Here is a 21,261-nt window from a genome sequence, read left to right on the forward strand (position 1 = left end):
CTCCGGGAGGCTTTCCTGAAATGCTCCTGCCTCTGACCCCCTCTTTACGTAGGGCGGGCGGGGCAAAAAAGGCCCGCCTACCCCAGGCCAATCAAGGCCCTTAAGTGGCCACTTAATGACCACTTCAGGGACTTTGCCCGCCTCCACGTGGATTTTACACGTGGTAAGCGGGCGTCCTGGAGTCAGGAAAAGTTGCCTGGGCAAAACAGGTGGCTTACGATCGTCTCGGAGGGGTGGCCCTGCTTATCGGGCAAGATTTATGGTTATCATGAGACTTGCTTCTGAACAGTTTTTGGTTCCATTTTGAACTGTTACAAAAACTCACTTGCTGCATGCCTGCCAGAAGAAGAAGCTGATATCTTTCTCTCTTGAAAAGAATTCCTGCATCAAGTGTGTTTACTATTTCCTCCTGTATTTGAAGAAAACTTTACTGCGACATTGCTGCTATAAGACCTAAGAAAATACTTGTTGCTGCTTTAGCTGTGAAGCCTGACTGCAGCTTTCTATGCAGCATCTCTTGGAAAGCCTACCCAGACTGATTATCAATATCGCCTGTAAAGAACTGTCCTAGGACGATCCCATTGACAGCCACCTATTCACCTTTGGGACATCTCACCAAAACCTTCTTTCCAGGTGAGTGTTCTTTTTTATTCTTTCTATTTCTTTGTAACAGTTGTAAACAAAAATCCATTTTTTCCCAGTTAAGTGTGTGTGTGTGTGTGTGTGTGAGAGGGCCAGGATAAATAAGCAGCATTAGCATTTCAATTTGTATGTATGTTTTACTTCATTATTAATTAAAACTTGGTTTATAATAAACTGATAATGTTGTTATTTATTAAAGAAACCTGGTCGGTGTGCTTTATTCTGGTGAAAAATAGAGTCTATGATTGATTGTTTGGGTAATGGGAAAATTTAAATATATGTTGTGACCTGTGGAGTAGTGGGACTGAATTAACAGTGCACTCTTCCTGCCTCGGTCGGAACACGAGACTTGAAAAGTAATTCATTGCATGTAAAATGCCTTGGGATAGCCTGAGGTTACAAAAGGCAATGTCGGAATGCAAGTCTTTGTTTCTTCTCCAAGGTCATCCTGGAATATTAGGAAGTTCAGAGGGAGCCCTGTCATTGCTCGATCTGGTCAAGATGGAACAGTAAAAGTAAATGTATGGCAAGGCCACCTGTGAGGTGGACTTCAGTCTACCGTCCTCGGATGTGAGAGTGTGAAATTTAAAAGAGCGGATGGGATACTGTGCGAAGCCTTAGTCGGGACAAGGTCAATGGAAGTGTAAGTGAGGGAGTTGCTGAACTGTCCTAATGTGAAGTAGGTGCTATAAAAAGGAGATGAATTAGAATTAGAATTAGAACATTACAGCGCAGTACAGGCCCTTCGGCCCTCGATGTTGCGCCGGCCTGTGAAACTATCTGACCTACACTATTCCATTTTCATCCATATGTCTATCCAATGACCACTTAAATGCCCTTAAAGTTGGCGAGTCTACTACTGTTGCAGGCAGGGCGTTCCACGCCCCTACTACTCTCTGAGTAAAGAAACTACCTCTGACATCTGTCCTATATCTATCACCCCTCAACTTAAAGCTATGTCCCCTCGTGTTTGCCATCACCATCCGAGGAAAAAGACTCTCACTATCCACCCTATCCAACCCTCTGATTATCTTATATGTCTCTATTAAGTCACCCTGAGGCACAGTGTGGCTTTCGTGCAGAGAGATCGACTATTGACATGCTGTTCTCCCTTCGTCAGATACAGGAGAAATGCCGTGAACAACAGATGCCCCTCTACATTGCTTTCATTGATCTCACCAAAGCCTTTGACCTCGTCAGCAGACGTGGTCTCTTCAGACTACTAGAAAAGATCGGATGTCCACCAAAGCTACTAAGTATCATCACCTCATTCCATGACAATATGAAAGGCACAATTCAACATGGTGGCTCCTCATCAGAGCCCTTTCCTATCCTGAGTGGTGTGAAACAGGGCTGTGTTCTCGCACCCACACTTTTTGGGATTTTCTTCTCCCTGCTGCTTTCACATGCGTTCAAATCCTCTGAAGAAGGAATTTTCCTCCACACAAGATCAGGGGGCAGGTTGTTCAACCTTGCCCGTCTAAGAGCGAAGTCCAAAGTACGGAAAGTCCTCATCAGAGAACTCCTCTTTGCTGACGATGCTGCTTTAACATCTCACACTGAAGAATGCCTGCAGAGTCTCATCGACAGGTTTGCGTCTGCCTGCAATGAATTTGGCCTAACCATCAGCCTCAAGAAAACGAACATCATGGGGCAGGATGTCAGAAATGCTCCATCCATCAATATTGGCGACCACGCTCTGGAAGTGGTTCAAGAGTTCACCTACCTAGGCTCAACTATCACCAGTAACCTGTCTCTAGATGCAGAAATCAACAAGCGCATGGGTAAGGCTTCCACTGCTATGTCCAGACTGGCCAAGAGAGTGTGGGAAAATGGCGCACTGACACGGAACACAAAAGTCCGAGTGTATCAGGCCTGTGTCCTCAGTACCTTGCTCTACGGCAGCGAGGCCTGGACAACGTATGCCAGCCAAGAGCGACGTCTCAATTCATTCCATCTTCGCTGCCTTCGGAGAATAATTGGCATCAGGTGGCAGGACTATATCTCCAACACAGAAGTCCTTGAAGCGGCCAACACCCCCAGCTTATACACACTACTGAGTCAGCGGCGCTTGAGATGGCTTGGCCATGTGAGCCGCATGGAAGATGGCAGGATCCCCAAAGACACATTGTACAGCGAGCTCGCCACTGGTATCAGACCCACCGGCCGTCCATGTCTCCGTTATAAAGACGTCTGCAAACGCGACATGAAATCGTGTGACATTGATCACAAGTCGTGGGAGTCAGTTGCCAGCATTCGCCAGAGCTGGCGGGCAGCCATAAAGACAGGGCTAAATTGTGGCGAGTCGAAGAGACTTAGTAGTTGGCAGGAAAAAAGACAGAGGCGCAAGGGGAGAGCCAACTGTGCAACAGCCCCAACAAACAAATTTCTCTGCAGCACCTGTGGAAGAGCCTGTCACTCCAGAATTGGCCTTTATAGCCACTCCAGGCGCTGCTTCACAAACCACTGACCACCTCCAGGCGCGTATCCATTGTCTCTCGAGATAAGGAGGCCCAAAAGAAAGAAGTCACCTCTCCTCCTCCTTCTCTCCAACGAAAACAACCTCAAGTCCCTCAGCCTTTCCTCGTAAGACCTTCCCTCCATACCAGGCAACATCCTAGTAAATCTCCTCTGCACCCTTTCCATAGCTTCCACATCCTTCCTATAATGCGGTGACCAGAACTGCACGCAATACTCCAGGTGCGGTCTCACCAGAGTTTTGTACAGCTGCAGCATGACCTCGTGTCTCCGAAACTCGATCCCCCTACTAATAAAAGCTAACACACCATATGCCTTCTTAACAGCCCTATTAACCTGGGTAGCAACCTTCAGGGATTTATGCACCTGGACACCAAGATCTCTCTGTTCATCTACACTACCAAGAATCTTCCCATTAGCCCAGTACTCTGCATTCCTGTTACTCCTTCCAAAGTGAATCACCTCGCACTTTTCCGCATTAAACTCCATTTGCCATCTCTCAGCCCAGCTCTGCAGCCTATCTATGTCCCTCTGTACCCTACAACATCCTTCGGCACTATCCACAACTCCACCGACCTTAGTGTCATCCGCAAATTTACTAACCCACCCTTCTACACCCTCTTCCAGGTCATTTATAAAAATGATAAACAGCAGTGGCCCCAAAACAGAGCCTTGCGGTACACCACTAGTAACTAAACTCCAGGATGAACATTTGCCATCAACCACCACCCTCTGTCTTCTTTCAGCTAGCCAATTTCAGATCCAAAGCTCTAAATCACCTTCAACCCCATACTTCCGTATTTTCTGCAATAGCCTACCATGGGGAACCTTATCAAACGCCTTACTGAAATCCATATACACCACATCCACTGCTTTACCCTCATCCACCTGTTTGGTCACCTTCTCGAAAAACTCAATAAGGTTTGTGAGGCACGACCTACCCGTCACAAAACCGTGCTGACTATCGCTAATGAACTTATTCTTTTCAAGATGATTATAAATCCTGTCTCTTATAACCTTTTCCAACATTTTACCCACAACCGAAGTAAGGCTCACAGGTCTATAATTACCAGGGCTGTCTCTACTCCCCTTCTTGAACAAGGGGAAAACATTTGCTATCCTCCAGTCTTCCGGCACTATTCCTGTCGACAATGACGACATAAAGATCAAGGACAAAAGCTCTGCAATCTTCTCCCTAGCTTCCCAGAGAATCCTAGGATAAATCCCATCTGGCCCAGGGGACTTATCTATTTTCACACTTTCCAAAATTGATAACACCTCCTCCTTGTGAACCTCAATCCCATCTAGCCTAGTAGCCTGAATCTCAGTATTCTCCTCGACAACATTTTCTTTCTCTACTGTAAATACTGATGCAAAATATTCATTTAACACTTCCCCTACCTCCTCTGATTCCACACACAACTTCCCACTACTATCCTTGATTGGCCCTAATCTAACTCTAGTCATTCTTTTATTCCTGATATACCTATAGAAAGCCTTAGGGTTTTCCCTGATCCTATCCGCCAATGACTTCTCGTGTCCTCTCCTTGCTCTTCTTATCTCTCCCTTTAGATCCTTCCTGGCTAGCTTGTAACTCTCAAGCGCCCTAACTGAGCCTTCACGTCTCATCCTAACATAAGCCTTCTTCTTCCTCTTGACAAGCGCTTCAACTTCTTTAGTAAACCACGGCTCCCTCGCTCGACAACTTCCTCCCTGCCTGACAGGTACATACTTATCAAGGACACGCAGTAGCTGCTCCTTGAATAAGCTCCACATTTCGATTGTTCCCATCCCTTGCAGTTTCCTTCCCCATCCTACGCATCCTAAATCTTGCCTAATCGCGTCATAATTTCCTTTCCCCCAGCTATAATTCTTGCCCTGCGGTATATACCTGTCCCTGCCCATCGCTAAGGTAAACCTAACCGAATTGTGGTCACTATCACCAAAGTGCTCACCTACATCTAAATCTAACACCTGGCCGGGTTCATTACCCAATGAGAATTCGAAGCTTCAGTGGGAATGGAACACTTTTCCCCAGCTGCAGCAGCTCAGGGTAATGGGATTGGAAGTGAGCAAAGAAATCTAGATGTGATCAAGTCAACACTGTCAGTGATTAAGATATTAAAGTTGGCAAGACCAAGTTTCAGGAGGTGGGTTACCTGAGCAGAGTTCAAAGGGGAGGTGGAAGGAAGTCGGAGGAGAGAGCTACTATAAAGTAGCATTGGATCAGAAATGATATCCCTTTAATAGCCCAATGGCTACAGAGACTATGGTAGTGCATGGATTTGTAGCTCTTACTTTAACGTTTGTAGTTTGCACTTGGGATCCTTCAGGGCAGCAGCCAACAAAGCGATTGCAGAATGGTCTGGAAAGGTGTAGCTTAAATCTAAAGTTGATATTGTCTGTTTTTTCCTGAGAGTAGTGGTCAGATCTTCCCAGGATTTATGAGTGAAGAAGGTACCAGACAGGCTGTGGAGAGATGAGGCAAATGATCAAACAGGGAATCAACTGACACAAGTTCCATTGCCCAATATGGCAGTGGATTAATCCGAGCTGATGTTGCATACTGACATTTATAAAATGGGAATGATTTACAGTTTACAGTAACGAACTAAGAGGACTTCAATGCTTTCTCCAGTCTGAGTGCAGGTAAGATGCCCCTAGTACTGAGGGCATGTCACCTGCACATGCACTCGGTGACCTATCAGCTGTTCGTTTTGGAGCAATTCCACTTTGTAAGACAATTCCCGGGCATTGTGAAGAGTTAAAAGATTAGCAATCAAACTAAAACCTTACCCAGCACTGAAGATAAACTAACTGGCCTGTAGTTGCTAGGATTTTCCTAACAATCTTTCTTGAATAAGGGTGTCACATTTGCCATTCTCCAATCCTCTGGCACCTCCCCCCGATCTAGGGAAGTTTGGAAGATTATGGCAAGCCCTTCCGATATCTTCATCCCACTTCCTTTAGCAACCTGGGATGCAAGCCATCTAGACCAGGTGACTTATCTACCCTAAGCATATCCAGTCTTTCCAGTACCCACTCATTCTCAATTTTTACCCTATCCATTGCCTCTACTCTCTCCGCTTCTGCCGATATTTTGTCAGATTCCTCTTCCTTAGTAAGTATCAGTACAAAGTATTGTTATGAAAGTGACTCTGTTTGTTAAAAATAATTTTTAAAAAGGAATTTATCGTTTAGCTAAATAAATATGGATCAGGTTTTTGTTTTAAAAAGGAAGCCATTAAGGACAGTGAGAGAGCGGGATTGGCAACAGTGTTACTGTTTGTCACATGGCTCAGGCTAAGATGAGCAGAAACCCTGGCAACGGGGGCAGAAAACTGACAAGCATTCTTTTGATTGGACAAGCCCAGTAGCAACAGAGAACATCTGGGTGGGCAGAAAACTGCCAAACTGTTTGGTTGTGTGTCAGTGTGTGTGTTTTACCTTCTGGAGGAAGAGACCAGATTCTTGCTGAATGCTTTTTAAAAGTCAAGTGCTGCTGAAGTGTCAAAAAGGGACAGAAGAAGGAGACAATTCCAAGGAAGAACAGAAGACTACAACCCAGCTCACTTTCCCACAATTCCCTAAAAGGCTCTGTGAAGTTCACTGTGAATTTGTTTTGTTTCCTGTCTTTCAAGAAGGCCTGCTAAATTACTTTCAACGCTGCCTGAAGAGAACCAATTTCTGGAAGATTCTAAAGTTTCTGTCTACATATGCTTGGAGGTTGGACTGTGTGCCAGTATGGTGCAGTGTGTCTCATCTGCTATTTTTCAGGGGTGGGCAAGTGATCTGCTTGTGTGTGTTTTTTTTGTCTGTAATGGAGCTCTGATCTAAAAATCCTTTTTTTACTTTTTCAGTTAACCGGTATATGTGTGTGTGTGAGTGTGAAGGGACTAAGGTAAAAATTGGTTACGGTAGAAAATGGGACTTTTAAAAATTTAATGTTGGAGTTTTTAAAAATCTGATCAATGTGATATTGTTTTACTTTGTTACTAGTTAAGACTTGTTTTTATAATAAACTGTAAATGTTGTTGTTCAGTAGTGGTTAGTGTGTTCTATTCTGGGGAAAATAGTGTAGTTGATTGTTTCAACAAGTGGGAACATTTTAAAGAATATGTTGTGACCTGTGGAGAAGTGGGACTGAATTAACAGTGCACTCCTCCCGCCTCGGTCATAACAGTATTCATTAAATATAGTAGCCTTGCCCTGTGTCTCTAAGCATATATTACCCTCTTGTCCCTAATAGGTCCTACTCTATCTCTTACTACCTGCTCACTATTTACATGCTGGTAGAAGATTTTTGGGTTCTTTTTTATGTTGACTGCCATTCTATTCTCATATTCTCTCTTTGCCAGTCTTATTTTTCTTCAACTTCCCTCTCAACTTATTGTATTAGGCCTGGTTCTCACTTTAAGAATTCACCTGACATGATCATACACCCTCTTTTTTGTTTCATCATAATTTCTATCTCCCTCGTCATCCAAGGAGCTCTGTTATTGGTTCCCCTATCTATCGCCCTTGTTGACCTGTGCCTTAATGATAACCTATTGTTTTGTTACAGTTTTTCCTGTCAGTGTTTGGTTCCATTTTATCCTGAATGGATCCCTTCTTATCGCATTGAAATTAGCCCTCTTCCAACCTAACTGTTTGACCTTATATCGTTCCTTCCTTTTCTGCATTCCAAGTCTAAACCTTATGATATGATGATCACTCTTACCCAAGTGCTCTCTACAAACACTTGGTCTACTTGGCCCACCTCATATCCCAGCACCAGATCCTGCAATGCCTCCTTTCTAGTTGGCCCAAGAACATAGTGATCAAGGAAGTTCTCCTAAACACAATCCAGAAATTCCTCCCCCTCCTTTCCCTTTACTCTAAAATTATCCCAATCAATATTTGGGTAATTAACATCCCCCAATATCACCACTTTATAGTTCTTGCACATCTCTCTCATTTCCCTGCAGATTTTCTCCTCTATCTCTCTCTCTCTCTCTCACTATCTGGAGGCCTACAGAATACCCTTAGTCACATGATCATACCCTTTTCGCTTCTCTGCTCTAACCAAATGGATTCTGTCCGTGCCCCCTCAAGGATATCCCCTCTTTCTCCTCTGTCTCCCTAATCACTACTGCCACCCCACCTCTCTTTTTTCCTACTCTATCTTTTCTGAACACTTTATATCCTTGTGTATTAAGCACCCAGTCCACACCATTTTAAGCCACATTTCCATTATTGCCACTACATCATATTCCCATATGACCATTTGTGTTTTGTAGCTCAACAACCTTATTCACCACACTTTGTGCATTGTAATCCTATCTTTGCATTTCTCGTAGCCCTTCTCAATCTGCTCCTATCTAATCTGGAACTACTCCCTTCTCCAGTACTGTCTAATACTCTCACATTATGGAACTTATTCCTCTTTTCTACTTCTATATGCTGATGCCCATCCCCCTGCCAATTTAGTTTAAACTCTCCTCAACCAAACTAGTGAACCTCCCTATGAGGACATTGGTCCCAGTCCTGTTGAGATGCAATCTGTCCCTTTTGAATAGGTGCCTTCTGCCCCAGAACTGGTTCCAATGCAACAAGAATCTGAAGCTCTCCTTCCTGCACCATGCTTCAAGCCAAGCATTGATTCTCCCTATCTTCCTATTTCTACTCCCGCTAGCGCATGACACCATAACAATTCACTACAGATATATCATCTTTAACATGGTACAAAAGCCCCAAGGACATCACTGGAGTGCTATCAAACAAAATTTAACACTGAGCCACACAAGGAGACACCAGGGCAGGTAACCAACAACTTGGCCAGAGGAAATGCCTCTGCTATCTCTTCCCGAGGATGTAATCGCTCCCAACCAGGGGTTTTATGCCCTTTAAATTTAATTAGTTTATCGTACTTTCATTATATTATCATATTAGTCAATATTTTTCCTCTTTTTATTTTAAATGTAGTTATCTCATTTCTAACCTCATCATCCAATGTCTTCTCCTCTTTCCTTGGTGATCACTGAAGGTAAATAATTATTTAATATTTCTGCCATTTCTCTATCATTGCATGTGATATTATCCTTTCTATCAAGAAGTAGCCCTATTCTATGATTGGATTATTAACACTCTCTCTAATTAGGTCATTAACTTCTTCTTGGGTTGGATTATTAACTGCCGCAGTGATTGGATCATTAACGCTGCTCTGATCTGATTCGATCATTAACTGCCTCTCTAATTGGCTCCTTAATGCCCTCTCTAATTGACTCCTTAACTCCCTCTCTGATTGCATCATTGTGTTTCTTCTAACCCCTTTTTTCTGGTTGAAGATGCTTGTGTTTCCTGTTCGGTATCGTCCACTCCTGGCCCAAACTCTTAAAACTGTCTTTTTTCTCCACAGGCGTTCACTGATGTGCATGAATTAATTTATTTTCTGATTTCACTGACCTTAATTTCTGCAATTTGCAATTAGGATTCCTTAAGGCTACAGACAGTTGTTTCATTGCCGTATCACTGACTTCAGTATCTTCCAGCCTGAAAAAGTTAGAACAATTCAGACAAAAAGAATTCTTTCTATTCCCAGATAGATCCTTGATATAGAATTAAATCTAATTCAAAGGTGTTTGATCAAGTGCCACTGCTGCAGTCCCTGGAGCCAGCCAGCGATGGAGGCCAGAGACGTGAGGTCAGAACTCACCGGGGTCAATCAGCCAGGCCCAAGCGAGGTGGGGAGGGGGCATGGTGGGGTGCGGGGGGAGTTGATCGCGAGAGCAGGGGTTTGTTCCAGCAGGGGGCAGCCTGTGTCACTGAAGGGGCCCTCTGTGGACCACAGGCTACCTGATCAGGAGGGCTCCGCAGCCCGCAAGGAGGTCACTAGGTTTACCTGGGTGATGAAGTGCCCATCCGCCACTGGTAAAATGCTTTAAGTGGCCCCTGCCACCTTCCCTGCTGCTGGTAAAATACCAGCAGGGACAGCTAGGCAATAGGCACAGCAACTCTCGCCATCCGGTCCGATTTTATCCCCCCCGCCCCCACCACAACCGCCTCCCGGCCCACTCCTGGGAATGGGGTGTAAAACCCCAGCCTGAATCTCTGTGTACTCGACTGTCCTACCATCATGCCCCCACTCTCCTGCTCTGTGATAGAAACTCCAACAGATGAAACTTTCTCCCCATTGACCTTAATTTATAAAATTACAGTGACCTTAACCCCAAATCACTTCATGGTAAGGAATTGCCTTTGGTTTGAAAGCAGACCCACTGTTCTGTACAGTTATGAAAACAGAACCACTGTGGCACCTACTTTGAAAGACACTGGATCATCTCACAGCTTAACTGTTGCTAAAGGTTGACATTGTCTTACCGAATTTCCTGCACTTGACTTCTGGATAAAATCAGGAGGGCACCAAGAAAGTTCACCAGATGGTCTGTTACGTCTTTTCGCACTAATCTGGTATTACAGAAAAAGAACATTATATATTAGTAGTTTTTAATCAAAGTAAAAACCTACAGTCATCAAATAACTACTTTAGCCATTGAATTTGCGCCCTTTGAATTAGTGTGTCAAAACTAACAGCTTTGGTTTGGACTTCTGTATCCCATTGCTTTAATAAATACCTTGATTTTTAGTTAAACTGGTTAATTCTTTCATTAAAATAAAGACAGACTTTTAAGTTTGAATCCAGCAATCGAAGGCTTTCATTATTGTGAAGGCCTGCAGTGTTGTGTTTATTTGGGTTAACATTGCAGAATTACGTTTAGGTTGATGACAAGGGGAAAAGGAGGATTTTGTAGCTATTTCTGGTTCCATATTTTTAACAAAATGTTCACACATTAAGAAACTGACCAGGGCAGACGTGGTGAAGGCAATGCACTGCATTGAACAAGAAGGGAATCCTTTCCCATCATTCGTCTAATTGACGCCAGTTTTTCAATATGGCAGAAAGTCTGAAAACTGAAAGACATTTGAGAACATTTTGCACATTTGTAATTTCAGCAAGATTCTCTTGTAGGGCACTTTCGAATTCACTAGAAGTAACCAACGTAGGAAATCAGCAGCACATAGCAAGTAAGTTGATATATTTGAACCCAAGCACACTGTTCCTATGGCAGGAGAAATCAAGCAATCAATGCATCATCATCTGCTTTGCTCTCCCACCCAAGAAGATTTTCATGCCTGATATGTTCCAACATAATAAAGATATTGGAAGACTTAATCTGATTGCAATTTCCAGCGAAATCCCCAGATCATCATTGTAGAATAACTTGTGATTTTGGAAACAAAAACAAAGGAAAACTTTCCATTATATTTATAACTTTGCTAATATAGAGAGTAATGTTAGCTTTCACCACTGGTATAAAATCCATTATACATCACATTCAATTTGCTGTTCTATTGAAGTCACTGGGGCAATTCAATTGTGGTGCAGGGTGGGCAGCCAATTTGACATTACCCACAGCTAAAATTATCACCAAGGACTTCAGGGAATTCCTTTTAATGCTATAAATCCATATAACTCCAACTGCACAAATGTTTCATTTCACCCATATCCATTCCCAACCATCAACACTCCCAAGCCCAAGAGCAGGTATTGTGGAAGCTCTCATGGTCCCTTGAGTCCATATCTCCTGGGAACCAGTTGAGACAATTTGATTGTAATTTGCTTTTGACCCTCGTATCTGTTAGAACAAAGGAATTGTTCGACAAAAAGCTGAGGCTCCAGTGAACATCTAGTTCACTATCTGCCTTCCTGGTGGTCAAAGGATACAATGATAATAAAGTCTATCTATACAACAGAACCAGACATGGTTCTCAGCATGCTGAGAAGTGTGTTGTGATGCATTTTGGGAGGACTAACAAGGCAAAGGAATATACAATGGATGGTCGGACCCTAGGGAGTCGAGGGTCAGAGGGATCCTGGTGTACTTGTCCATAGATCACTGAAGACAGCACAAGCAGATAAAGTGGTTAGGAAGGCATATGGGATACTTGCCTTTATTAGCCGAGGCATAGAATATAAGAGCAAGGAGGTTATGATGCAACTGTATAAAACGCTAGTTAGGCTACAGCTGGAGTACTGTATACAGTTCTGGGCACATCACTATAGGAAGGATGTGATTGCACTGGAGAGGCTGCAGAGGAGATTCACCAGGATGCTGCCTGGGCTGGAGCATTTCAGCTATGAAGAGAGACTGAAAAGGCTAGGGTTGTTTTCCTTAGAGCAGAGAAGGCTGAGGGGGAGACCTGATTGAGGTATACAAAATTATGAGGGGCATTGATAGGTTAGATAGGAAGAAACTTTTTTCCTTAGCGGAGGGGTCAATAACCAGGGGGCATAGATTTAAGGTAAGGGGCAGGAGGTTTAGAGGGGATTTGAGGGAAAAAATCTTTTCACTCAGTGGGTGGTTGGAATCTGGAACACACTGCCTGAAGAGGTGGTAGAGGCAGGTACCCTCACAACATTTAAGAAGTATTTAGATGAACACTTGAAACGCCATAGCATAGTGGGCGGCACAGTGGCACAGTGGTTAGCACCGCAGCCTCACAGCTCCAGCGACCCGGGTTCGATTCTGGGTACTGCCTGTGCGGAGTTTGCAAGTTCTCCCTGTGTCTGTGTGGGTTTCCTCCGGGTGCTCCGGTTTCCTCCCACTCCAAAAGACTTGCACGTTGATAGGTAAATTGGCTATTGTAAATTGCCCCTAGTGTAGGTAGATGGTAGGAGAGTGGTGGGGATGTGGTAGAGAATATGGGGTTAGTGTAGGGTTAGTATAAATGGGTGGTTGTTGGTCGGCACAGACTCGGTGGGCCGAAGGGCCTGTTTCAGTGCTGTATCTCTAAATAAAAATAAATAAATAAAATAAATAAAAATACAAGGCTACGGGCCAAGTGCTGGAAAATGAGATTAGAGTAGTTAGGTGCTTGATGGCCAGCACAGATACGGTGGGCCGAAGGGCCTGTTTCTGTGCTGATTAACTCTATGACTCTAGGAATAAGACTTTAAACTAATAAAACAAGGGAGGGCTCTGGGGAAAATAACATGATCCCGAAGATAAAATAAATAGGAGATAGTAAAAGTCAGGAACAGAGGTAATATAAATAGCCAGAGGGTAGATCCAGTTATCGAACACAATTAAAGAACAAAAACACATTAAATTGCCTGTATAGCAACATACACACCATCTGAAACTAAATGTGGGAACTGAAGGCAGTAATTCATAACAAGAAGTCAGAAGAAGCAACTGAAACATGGCTTAATAAAGAACAGGACTAGCAGTTAAATATTGTAGGATATTACGTATTTAGAAAAGATAGGGATGGTGGGGTAGCTGTACCAATTAGAGATAACATAATAACAGTAGAGAAAAGGACATAATTGACATTAAGATAGAAATTAAATATTTTAACTCAATCCATATGGATAAGAAGGGATCAATCATACTAATAGGGGTATACTACAAACCACCTAATATTGGAAAGGAAGTGGAGAAAGAAATATGTAATAAAATCTATGAAATGAGTAAAAGGCATGGAATAATAATCATTGGAGATTTCAAGTACTCCAAATAAACTGGCAATACGAGGTAGGTGAAAGAGAATGGAATTTTTACAGTGTGTTCAGGACTAATTTCTTACCTAGTATATGAGAAGGCCAACATGAAAGAACCTACTGCTGAAACTAGTAATAGAGAGAAATGAACCAGATAAGAGAAGTAAGCATAGAGGAACATCTAGGCAATAGCGATCATAATATAAAAAAGTTTAAAATGATGATTGAGAAAGGATACAAGTAAGACAAAGACTATATATTAGGGAAAATAAACTAATTTTAATGTGTTATGAATGAAACTAGGGAGGGTAGACTTGCAAAAAAAATGTTGAAAGACAAAGGGAACACAATGGAAATATTTTAGAGTTCAGGAATTATATATTCTGCTGAAAAATAAGAACAAACTAGCTCAATGAAACACTGTGGATGAATGAAGAGAAAAGTTCAACATTGAAACTATATTTAAAAAGTAAACAATAAAGAAGAGGATGGCAACAGTAAATATAATGAAGTTGGGAAAGGAGTTGAAAAGGAAAGCATGGATGAACTACAAATTAAATTATTAATGAACATAAAAGTACTCTATTTCACTTAAATAATAAAATAAAAATTAGGATTGGTTCAGGTCACAAAGGGATGCACAAGATAAACTCACAGGTAATGACAGAGAAACGGAGGAAATATCGAATAGTTACCTCACATCTATATTTACCATGGACATGACAGTTAAAGAAGGGATTTTAAAAAATCAAAAAGATATAACATTAAAGATAGCAATGGGGAGATAACTGATAAACCAATCAAACTTCAGGAATATAAAACCACTGCTCCAAATGGATTGCATCCAAGCATATTAAAAGTTAAAGAGATAGCAGAAAGATATATAATATCTAAATACATACAAAAGGGAAAAGTGCAATAGAACTGGTGGACAGCTAATGTTATTCCAATATTTAAAAAGGGCGATGGAACAAGTCCAGGAAACTGTAAACCAGTTAGCTTAAGGTTGGTGGTAGGAAAAATAATGGAATTTTTATTCAAATATAATAGGAAAACATCTGGAAGCCAATCAGATTTCAAAAGGGAAGGTCAAGATAATACAGTGTCCCTGACGACCATGTGTGCAGGAAGTGTATCCATCTGCAGCTACTGGCTACCCGCATTACGGAGCTGGAGCTGCAGGTGGATGCACTGTGGAGCATCCGCGATGCTGAGGACGTCATGGAGAGCACGTTTAGTGAGGTGGTCACACCGCAGGTAATGACTGCACAGGCAGAAAAGGGATGGGTGACCACCAGACGGAGTAGTAGGCGCAGGCAGGTAGTGCAGGAGCACCCTGTGGCCATCCCCTCTCAAACAGATATACTGCTTTGGATACTGTTGGGGGGGGGGGATGACCTCCCAGGGGAAAGCAGCAACAGCCAAGCTCGTGGCACCACAGAGGGCTCTGCTGCACAGCAGGGGAGGAAAAGGGTTGGAAGAGCTATAGTGATAGGGGATTCTATCGTAAGGGGTGTAGATAGGTGTTTCTGTGGCCACAAACGAGACTCCAGGATGGTATGTTGCCTCCCTGGTGCTGGGGTCAAGGATGTCTCGGAGCGACTGCAGGACATTCTGAAAGGGGAGGGTGAGCAGCCAGAGGTCGTGGTCCATATTGGTACTAACGACATAGGCAGGAATATAGGGAGTTAGGCAGAAGGTTAAAAAGCAGGACCTCTAGGGTTGTAATCTCAGGATTACTTCCTGTGCCACGTGCTAGTGAGGGTAGGAATAGGAGGATTGGCAAATGAATGCGTGGCTGAAGAGCTGGTGTAGGCTGGAGGGCTTCAGCTATTTGGATAATTGGGATCTCTTCTGGTGCAGAGGTGACCTGTACAAGAAGGACGGGTTGCATCTAAGTTAGAGGGGGGACCAATATCCTTGCGGGGAGGTTTGCTAGCACTACTCGGGAGGGTGTAAACTAGTCTTGCAGGGGGGGTGGGACCCAAAGTAGTAGTCTCTCGGATGAGATAGTTGAGGCAAATGTAGAGGTTAAAGCAAGCAAGTCCAGTAGGCAGGCCGGGCAGGGGCAGGACAGGGAGCGTGGAAGGTCTGGTAGGCTAAACAGCATTTACTTTAATGCAAGAAGCCTTACTGGTAAGGCAGATGAACTCAGAGCATGGATCGATAGATGGGATTGTGATATTGCTATTATGGAAACGTGGTTGAGGGATGGGCAGGACTGGCAGCTCAATGTTCTGGGGTACCGATCTTTCCGGCGTGACAGCGGTGGAGGTAAGAGAGGAGGGGGAGTTGCACTATTGATTAGGGAGGACATCACGGCAGTACTTAGAGAGGATATCCTGGGGGGAATGTCCACCGAGGCCATATGGGGAGAACTTAGAAATAAGAAAGGGGTGATCACTTTGATGGGATTATACTATAGGCCCCTCAATAGTCAGAGGGAAGTGGAGGAGCATATATGTAGGGAAATCACAGATAGGTGTAGGAATTATATGGTTGTAATAGTAGGTGATTTTAACTTCCCTAATATTGAATGGGACTGCCTTAATGTTAAGGGATCAGATGGGGAAGAATTTGTTAAGTGTGTCCAGGATAGTTTTCTGAAGCAGTATGTGGATGGCCCTACTAGAGAAGGGGCTACACTCGACCTCCTCTTAGGAAATGAGGATGGGCAGGTGGTTGATGTGTCAGTGGGGGAGCACTTTGGGACCAGTGACCATAACTCTATTAGCTTCAAGATAGTTATGGAAAAGGATAGGACTGGTCCTCAGGTTGGAGACCTAAATTGGGGGAAGGCTAATTTTGATGGCATCAGACAGGAACTCTCAAAAGTTGAATGGGAGAGACTGTTTACAGGTAAAGGGACGTCTGGCAAGTGGGAGGCTTTTAAAAGTGAGATAGGAAGAGTTCAGGGCCGGCATGTTCCTGTTAGATGAAAGGGCAAGGCTGGCAAGTTTAGGGAACCTTGGTTGACGAGGGATATTGAGGGTCTGGTCAGGACAAAGAAGGAGGCATATGTCAGGTATAAGCAGCTGGGATTGACCGAGTCCTTCGAGGAGTATAGGGGATGTAGGACTACATTTAAGAAGGAAATTAGGAGGGTGAAAAGGGGCCATGAGATTTCCTTGGCAGATAAGATAAAGGAGAATTCTAAAAGAATCTATAAGTATATTAAGAGTAAAAGGGTAGCTAGGGAGAGAGTAGATCCCCTTAAGGATCAGTGTGGCAATCTATGTGTGGAGCCAGGGGAAATGGGGGAGGTCTTAAATGAATATTTCTCGTACATTTTTACCCTGGAGAAGGTCATGGAAGCTAGTGAGTTCAAGGGAGGGAACACCGATATCCTGGAGCCTATCAACATTACAAAGGAGGAGGTATTGGAGGTTTTGAAGTGCATTGAGATGGATAAATCCCCAGGGCCTGACCAGGTGTATCCTAGGATGCTTTGGGAAGCAAGGGAGATTGTTGGGGCCCTGGCAGAGATTTTTGTATCATCGTTAGCCACAGGTGAGGTACCAGAAGACTGGAGGATAGCTAATGTTGTGCCTTTATTTAAGAAGGGCAGCAGGGATACGCCAGGGAACTACAGGCCGATGAGCCTTACATCAGTGGTGAGAAAGTTATTGGAAGGGATTCTGAGAGACAGGATCTATATGCATCTGGAAAGGCATGGTCTGATTAGGGATCGTCAGCATGGCTTTGTGCGTGGGAAATCATGTCTCACGAATTTGATTGAGTTTTTCGAGGAGGCGACCAAGAGGATTGAGGAGGGCAGGGCAATGGACGATGTCTACATGGACTTTAGCAAGGCCTTTGACAAGGTCCCGCATGGTAGGCTGGTCCAGAAGGTTCGAACACATAGGATCCAGGGTGAGCTAGCAAATTGGATACAAAATTGGTTTGGTGATAGGAGGCAGAGGGTGGTAGTGGAGGGCTGTTTTTCAGATTGGAGGCCGGTGACCAGTGGTGTGCTACAGGGATTGGTGCTGGGCCCTCTGTTGTTTGTCATATATATAAATGACTTGGATGTGAATGTAAAGGGCATGATTAGTAAGTCTGCAGATGACACCAAAATTGGTGGTATAGTGGACCGTGAAGAAGGTTATCTAAGGTTACAACAGGATATAGATCAACTGGGAAAGTGGGCAAGGGAGTGGCAAATGGAATTTAATGCAGACAAGTGTGAAGTGTTGCATTTTGGGAAGTTAAACCAGGACAGGACATATACAGTGAATGGCAGGGCCCTGGGGAGTGTTGTTGTGCTGAGAGACTTTGGGATGCAAGTACATATTTCCCTGAAAGTGGCAACACAGGTAGACAGGGTGGTGAAGAAGGTGTATGGCATGCTTGCCTTCATCGGCCCAGGCATTGAGTACAAGAGTTGGGATGTCATGTTACAGTTGTACATAACGTTGGTTAGGCCGCATTTGGAGTACTGTGTGCAGTTCTGGTCGCCGCACTACAGGAAAAATGTGATTCGCTAGAGAGAGTGCAGAAAAGATTCACAAGGATGTTGCCTAGTTTGGAGGGCTTGAGTTATAAAGAGAGATTGGATAGGCTGGGTCTGTTTTCCCTGGAGCAAAGGAGGCTGAGAGGGGACATGATATAAAATTATGAGAGGCATAGATAGGGTAGATAGCCAGAGTCTGTTTCCCATGGTAGGGGTGACTAAACTAGAGGGCATAGATTTAAGGTGAGAGGGAAGAGGTTTAAAGTGGATCAAAAGGGTAAATTTTTCACACAAAGAATTGTGGGTATCTGGAATGAACTGCCTGAGGAGGTGGTGGAGGCAGGAACAGTAGCAACATTTAAGGGGCATCTGGACAGGTACTTGAATGAGCAAGGCATAGAGGGATATGGAGTTAATGCAGGCAGGTGGGATTAGTATAGCTAGGCATTATGGTTGGCATGGACGCGGTGGGCCGAAGGGCCTGTTTCTATGCTGTACGACTCTATGACTCTATAAGGATTCACCAAGGGGGAGCTAAAAACACGGTGTGTTTAAATTAAAACCCTGTTACTGAAGACCAGGTGAACCCTAGACCTCTTTCTGATCATGTCATGTCTCTAATTATTTATAGACTAGATCCCAAAATGTTATTATCTGAAAGAAATCTGTTGAATTTGCATTTGAATGAAACAATGGTGCCTGCTTCCACCATTCCCCTAGTGACTCTGCTTCATAGATTGACCACATGCTCTCACTGAAACATTGTGTCCACAAGTGAGTTTTGAATCTACCCCCTTCAAGTACAGGCTGTATCCTCTGGTTCTACTGTTCCAGGAAAGGTGAAACTGCTTGCCTTGGCCTACATTGTCTCGTCCCTTCAGAATACTAAAACAGCTCTCATAACACCTCTCAACCTTCTCTTTCCCTGTCAGAACATGCCTAAGCGAGGTGCAGCAAACCCACTGTGCCCCGAAGTTACCATACAAAGGCCAGATTGATATCGGAAAGTGCAGCTAAACATCGAACATCTACATCTGTGTGTCTGCACACCGAGGGATCCTGAGATGAATTCATTCGAATGGTTTAGGAAATAACGTACTTTATTGTTCTGAATAGTTTTGCGACAGGGAGAAGCCTCCACAGCAGTTCATCGGACAGGCTGTAATCTGCTATATTGAACTCCTCCATGTCACAGCTGGACGCTTGGAGTACAAAGGCGATGGCTGAATATTCAGCAGGCTGCAGGTCTTGAATGGACAGTGCTCCTTCCCTTAGAGACTCCTTCATTTTGTCGGCTATACAGCCATCGTTCAACTCGTTTAAGCAGTAGAGGAGGTTGAGGCATCGTTCTGGAGCAATGTCCCTCTGTAAGGTTCTGTTAATGTAGGCTGCAGTCCGTGCAGTGTCCTCCCCTCCACTGGCGCTCTGGGCTGACAGACCCTGCAAAAGCTGCAGATTCTTTTCTGTTGAGAGGCCGCACAGGAAACGAAGGAACAGATCCAAGTGCCCACTTTGGCTCCAAGCCGCTTTCTTACATGCACTTCTGCACACATCAGAAAAGGTGGGACGGGAGAACAGCTGAAGCATCTTCTTCATCGACCCAGTCACCAGCGGATTTGGGCGCTGGCCCATGTGATGCAGAAGGAAAACATACAAGGCAGCGAAATACTCCTGCATCGTCAGGTGTATGAAGACGTAAGCCTTGTGCTGGAAGATGGGCTCCTCCTGTAAAAGGATCTCCTTGCAAAATCCATCACAAAGCACAGACAAGTCCACGCCAAATGACTCCAGGTCCTTTTGATAAAAGACCAGCTTCTGGGCCTTCAGGCCGTGGAAAGCCATCTTCCCCAGATTGAGGATCGCTGGGCGCTTGGCTTGCAACAAGTCACTGATCCTCTCCCTCTCACTTACCCCGTGGCCCTGCTTCTCTTGGTGATACATGATCATCACAATCAGGAAGTTGCTGTAGACTTCTGTGATGGTTTTAGGGGCTTGTTCGCAGATATCTGTCTCACTGGAGGATTTCAGGGCATGTTCCAGGACCGTAGCCAGAATCCAACAGAAGGCTGGGACGTAACACATGGTGAACAGGCTGGGTTGTCGCTTCACGTTGGACAGAATCTTATCTGCTCTTCCTTTGCATTTCTTTTGAAAGTATTCCTCTATTTCCTGATCTCTGAATCCTTGGATTTCTGTCAACCTGTCAATGTAAGGAGCTGGGATTTGGCGGGCAGCTCCAGGGCGGGATGTGATCCAAACTGAGGCATGGGAAAGCAGGTTTCCTTTGATTAAGTTGACCAGAAGAACCCAAAGTCGCATCGGGTGCTCAACGTCACCATATTCCGGGCTCTTACTGAAATCCAAGCTGAGGTGACTTTCATCCAACCCGTCAAAGATGTAGAGACACTTGATCTGGGGGTTCTTTAACAGGGACGCTGCCTCTTCAATGTGTGGGTAATACCTCTGAACCAGTTGGCTGATGCTGAGTTTGCTTTCAGTCAGCAGGTTGAGTTCCTTGAATGGAAACATGAATAGGAAGTCAAAGTCCAAGGCTGCTGAGCCAGTGGTCCAGTCGTGAACCAGCTTGTGCACACAGATGGTTTTCCCAATTCCCGCCAATCCTTTGGTTAAGATGGTCCTAGGTGGCCTGGACAGCTGACGGGAGCAGCTAAATATTTCAGTGTAGTCGATAGAAGGGGCGTCAGACATGTCCTGCCTGGACATAGCTTCGATATCCATCACCTCATGCCTTTGGGGAATCGCTCTGAATTCGCCGTCTGTTATCCACAGCTTGGTGAATTTCTCGGTTAAAAGGACTTTTTCACCAGGTTTGCTCGTGTATTCGATGATGTACTGGACTTTTCCCCTCAGCACCTTCTTGTGATTATCAATAAGCCTTGTGATGTCCCCAGGCCTTTGTGGATTTTCTGTTTGGGAATGGCACAGGAAAAACATTTCATTTTTGGATGTAAATAAAGAGGAGCGTTATCCTATCATAGTGCCTGCTTAGTTTTATGTCGATTGTAGAATAGTTTGCAGGGCATTAGGAAAAATAGCTTACCATTACAGAAGTTAGTGTACATCGTTGTGGTTTAGGTTAGGTCATTAAGATTGCACAGGAGAATGTTAAGTGAATAATAGGTGT

General features: G+C 44.1%; 1 protein-coding gene across 3 annotated transcripts in view; it reads right to left on the reverse strand.

The window, feature by feature from the left end:
* Nucleotides 1–21,261, reverse strand: part of LOC137353249 (NLR family CARD domain-containing protein 3-like) — a 91,531-nt gene that overhangs the window by 35,668 nt on the left and 34,602 nt on the right. For all 3 annotated transcript variants that reach the window (XM_068019324.1, XM_068019323.1, XM_068019322.1), the window contains exons 4-7: nucleotides 19,216–21,043; nucleotides 10,480–10,566; nucleotides 9,565–9,651; nucleotides 5,419–5,589 (exon numbers count right to left, since the gene is read on the reverse strand). In XM_068019324.1, the coding sequence (XP_067875425.1) occupies nucleotides 5,419–5,589; nucleotides 9,565–9,651; nucleotides 10,480–10,566; nucleotides 19,216–21,043 (2,173 nt within the window). The remainder of the gene's footprint in view (nucleotides 1–5,418; nucleotides 5,590–9,564; nucleotides 9,652–10,479; nucleotides 10,567–19,215; nucleotides 21,044–21,261) is intronic.

This window comes from Heterodontus francisci, chromosome 41, assembly GCF_036365525.1.
Source record: "Heterodontus francisci isolate sHetFra1 chromosome 41, sHetFra1.hap1, whole genome shotgun sequence".
NCBI classification, from domain to species: Eukaryota; Metazoa; Chordata; class Chondrichthyes; order Heterodontiformes; family Heterodontidae; genus Heterodontus; species Heterodontus francisci.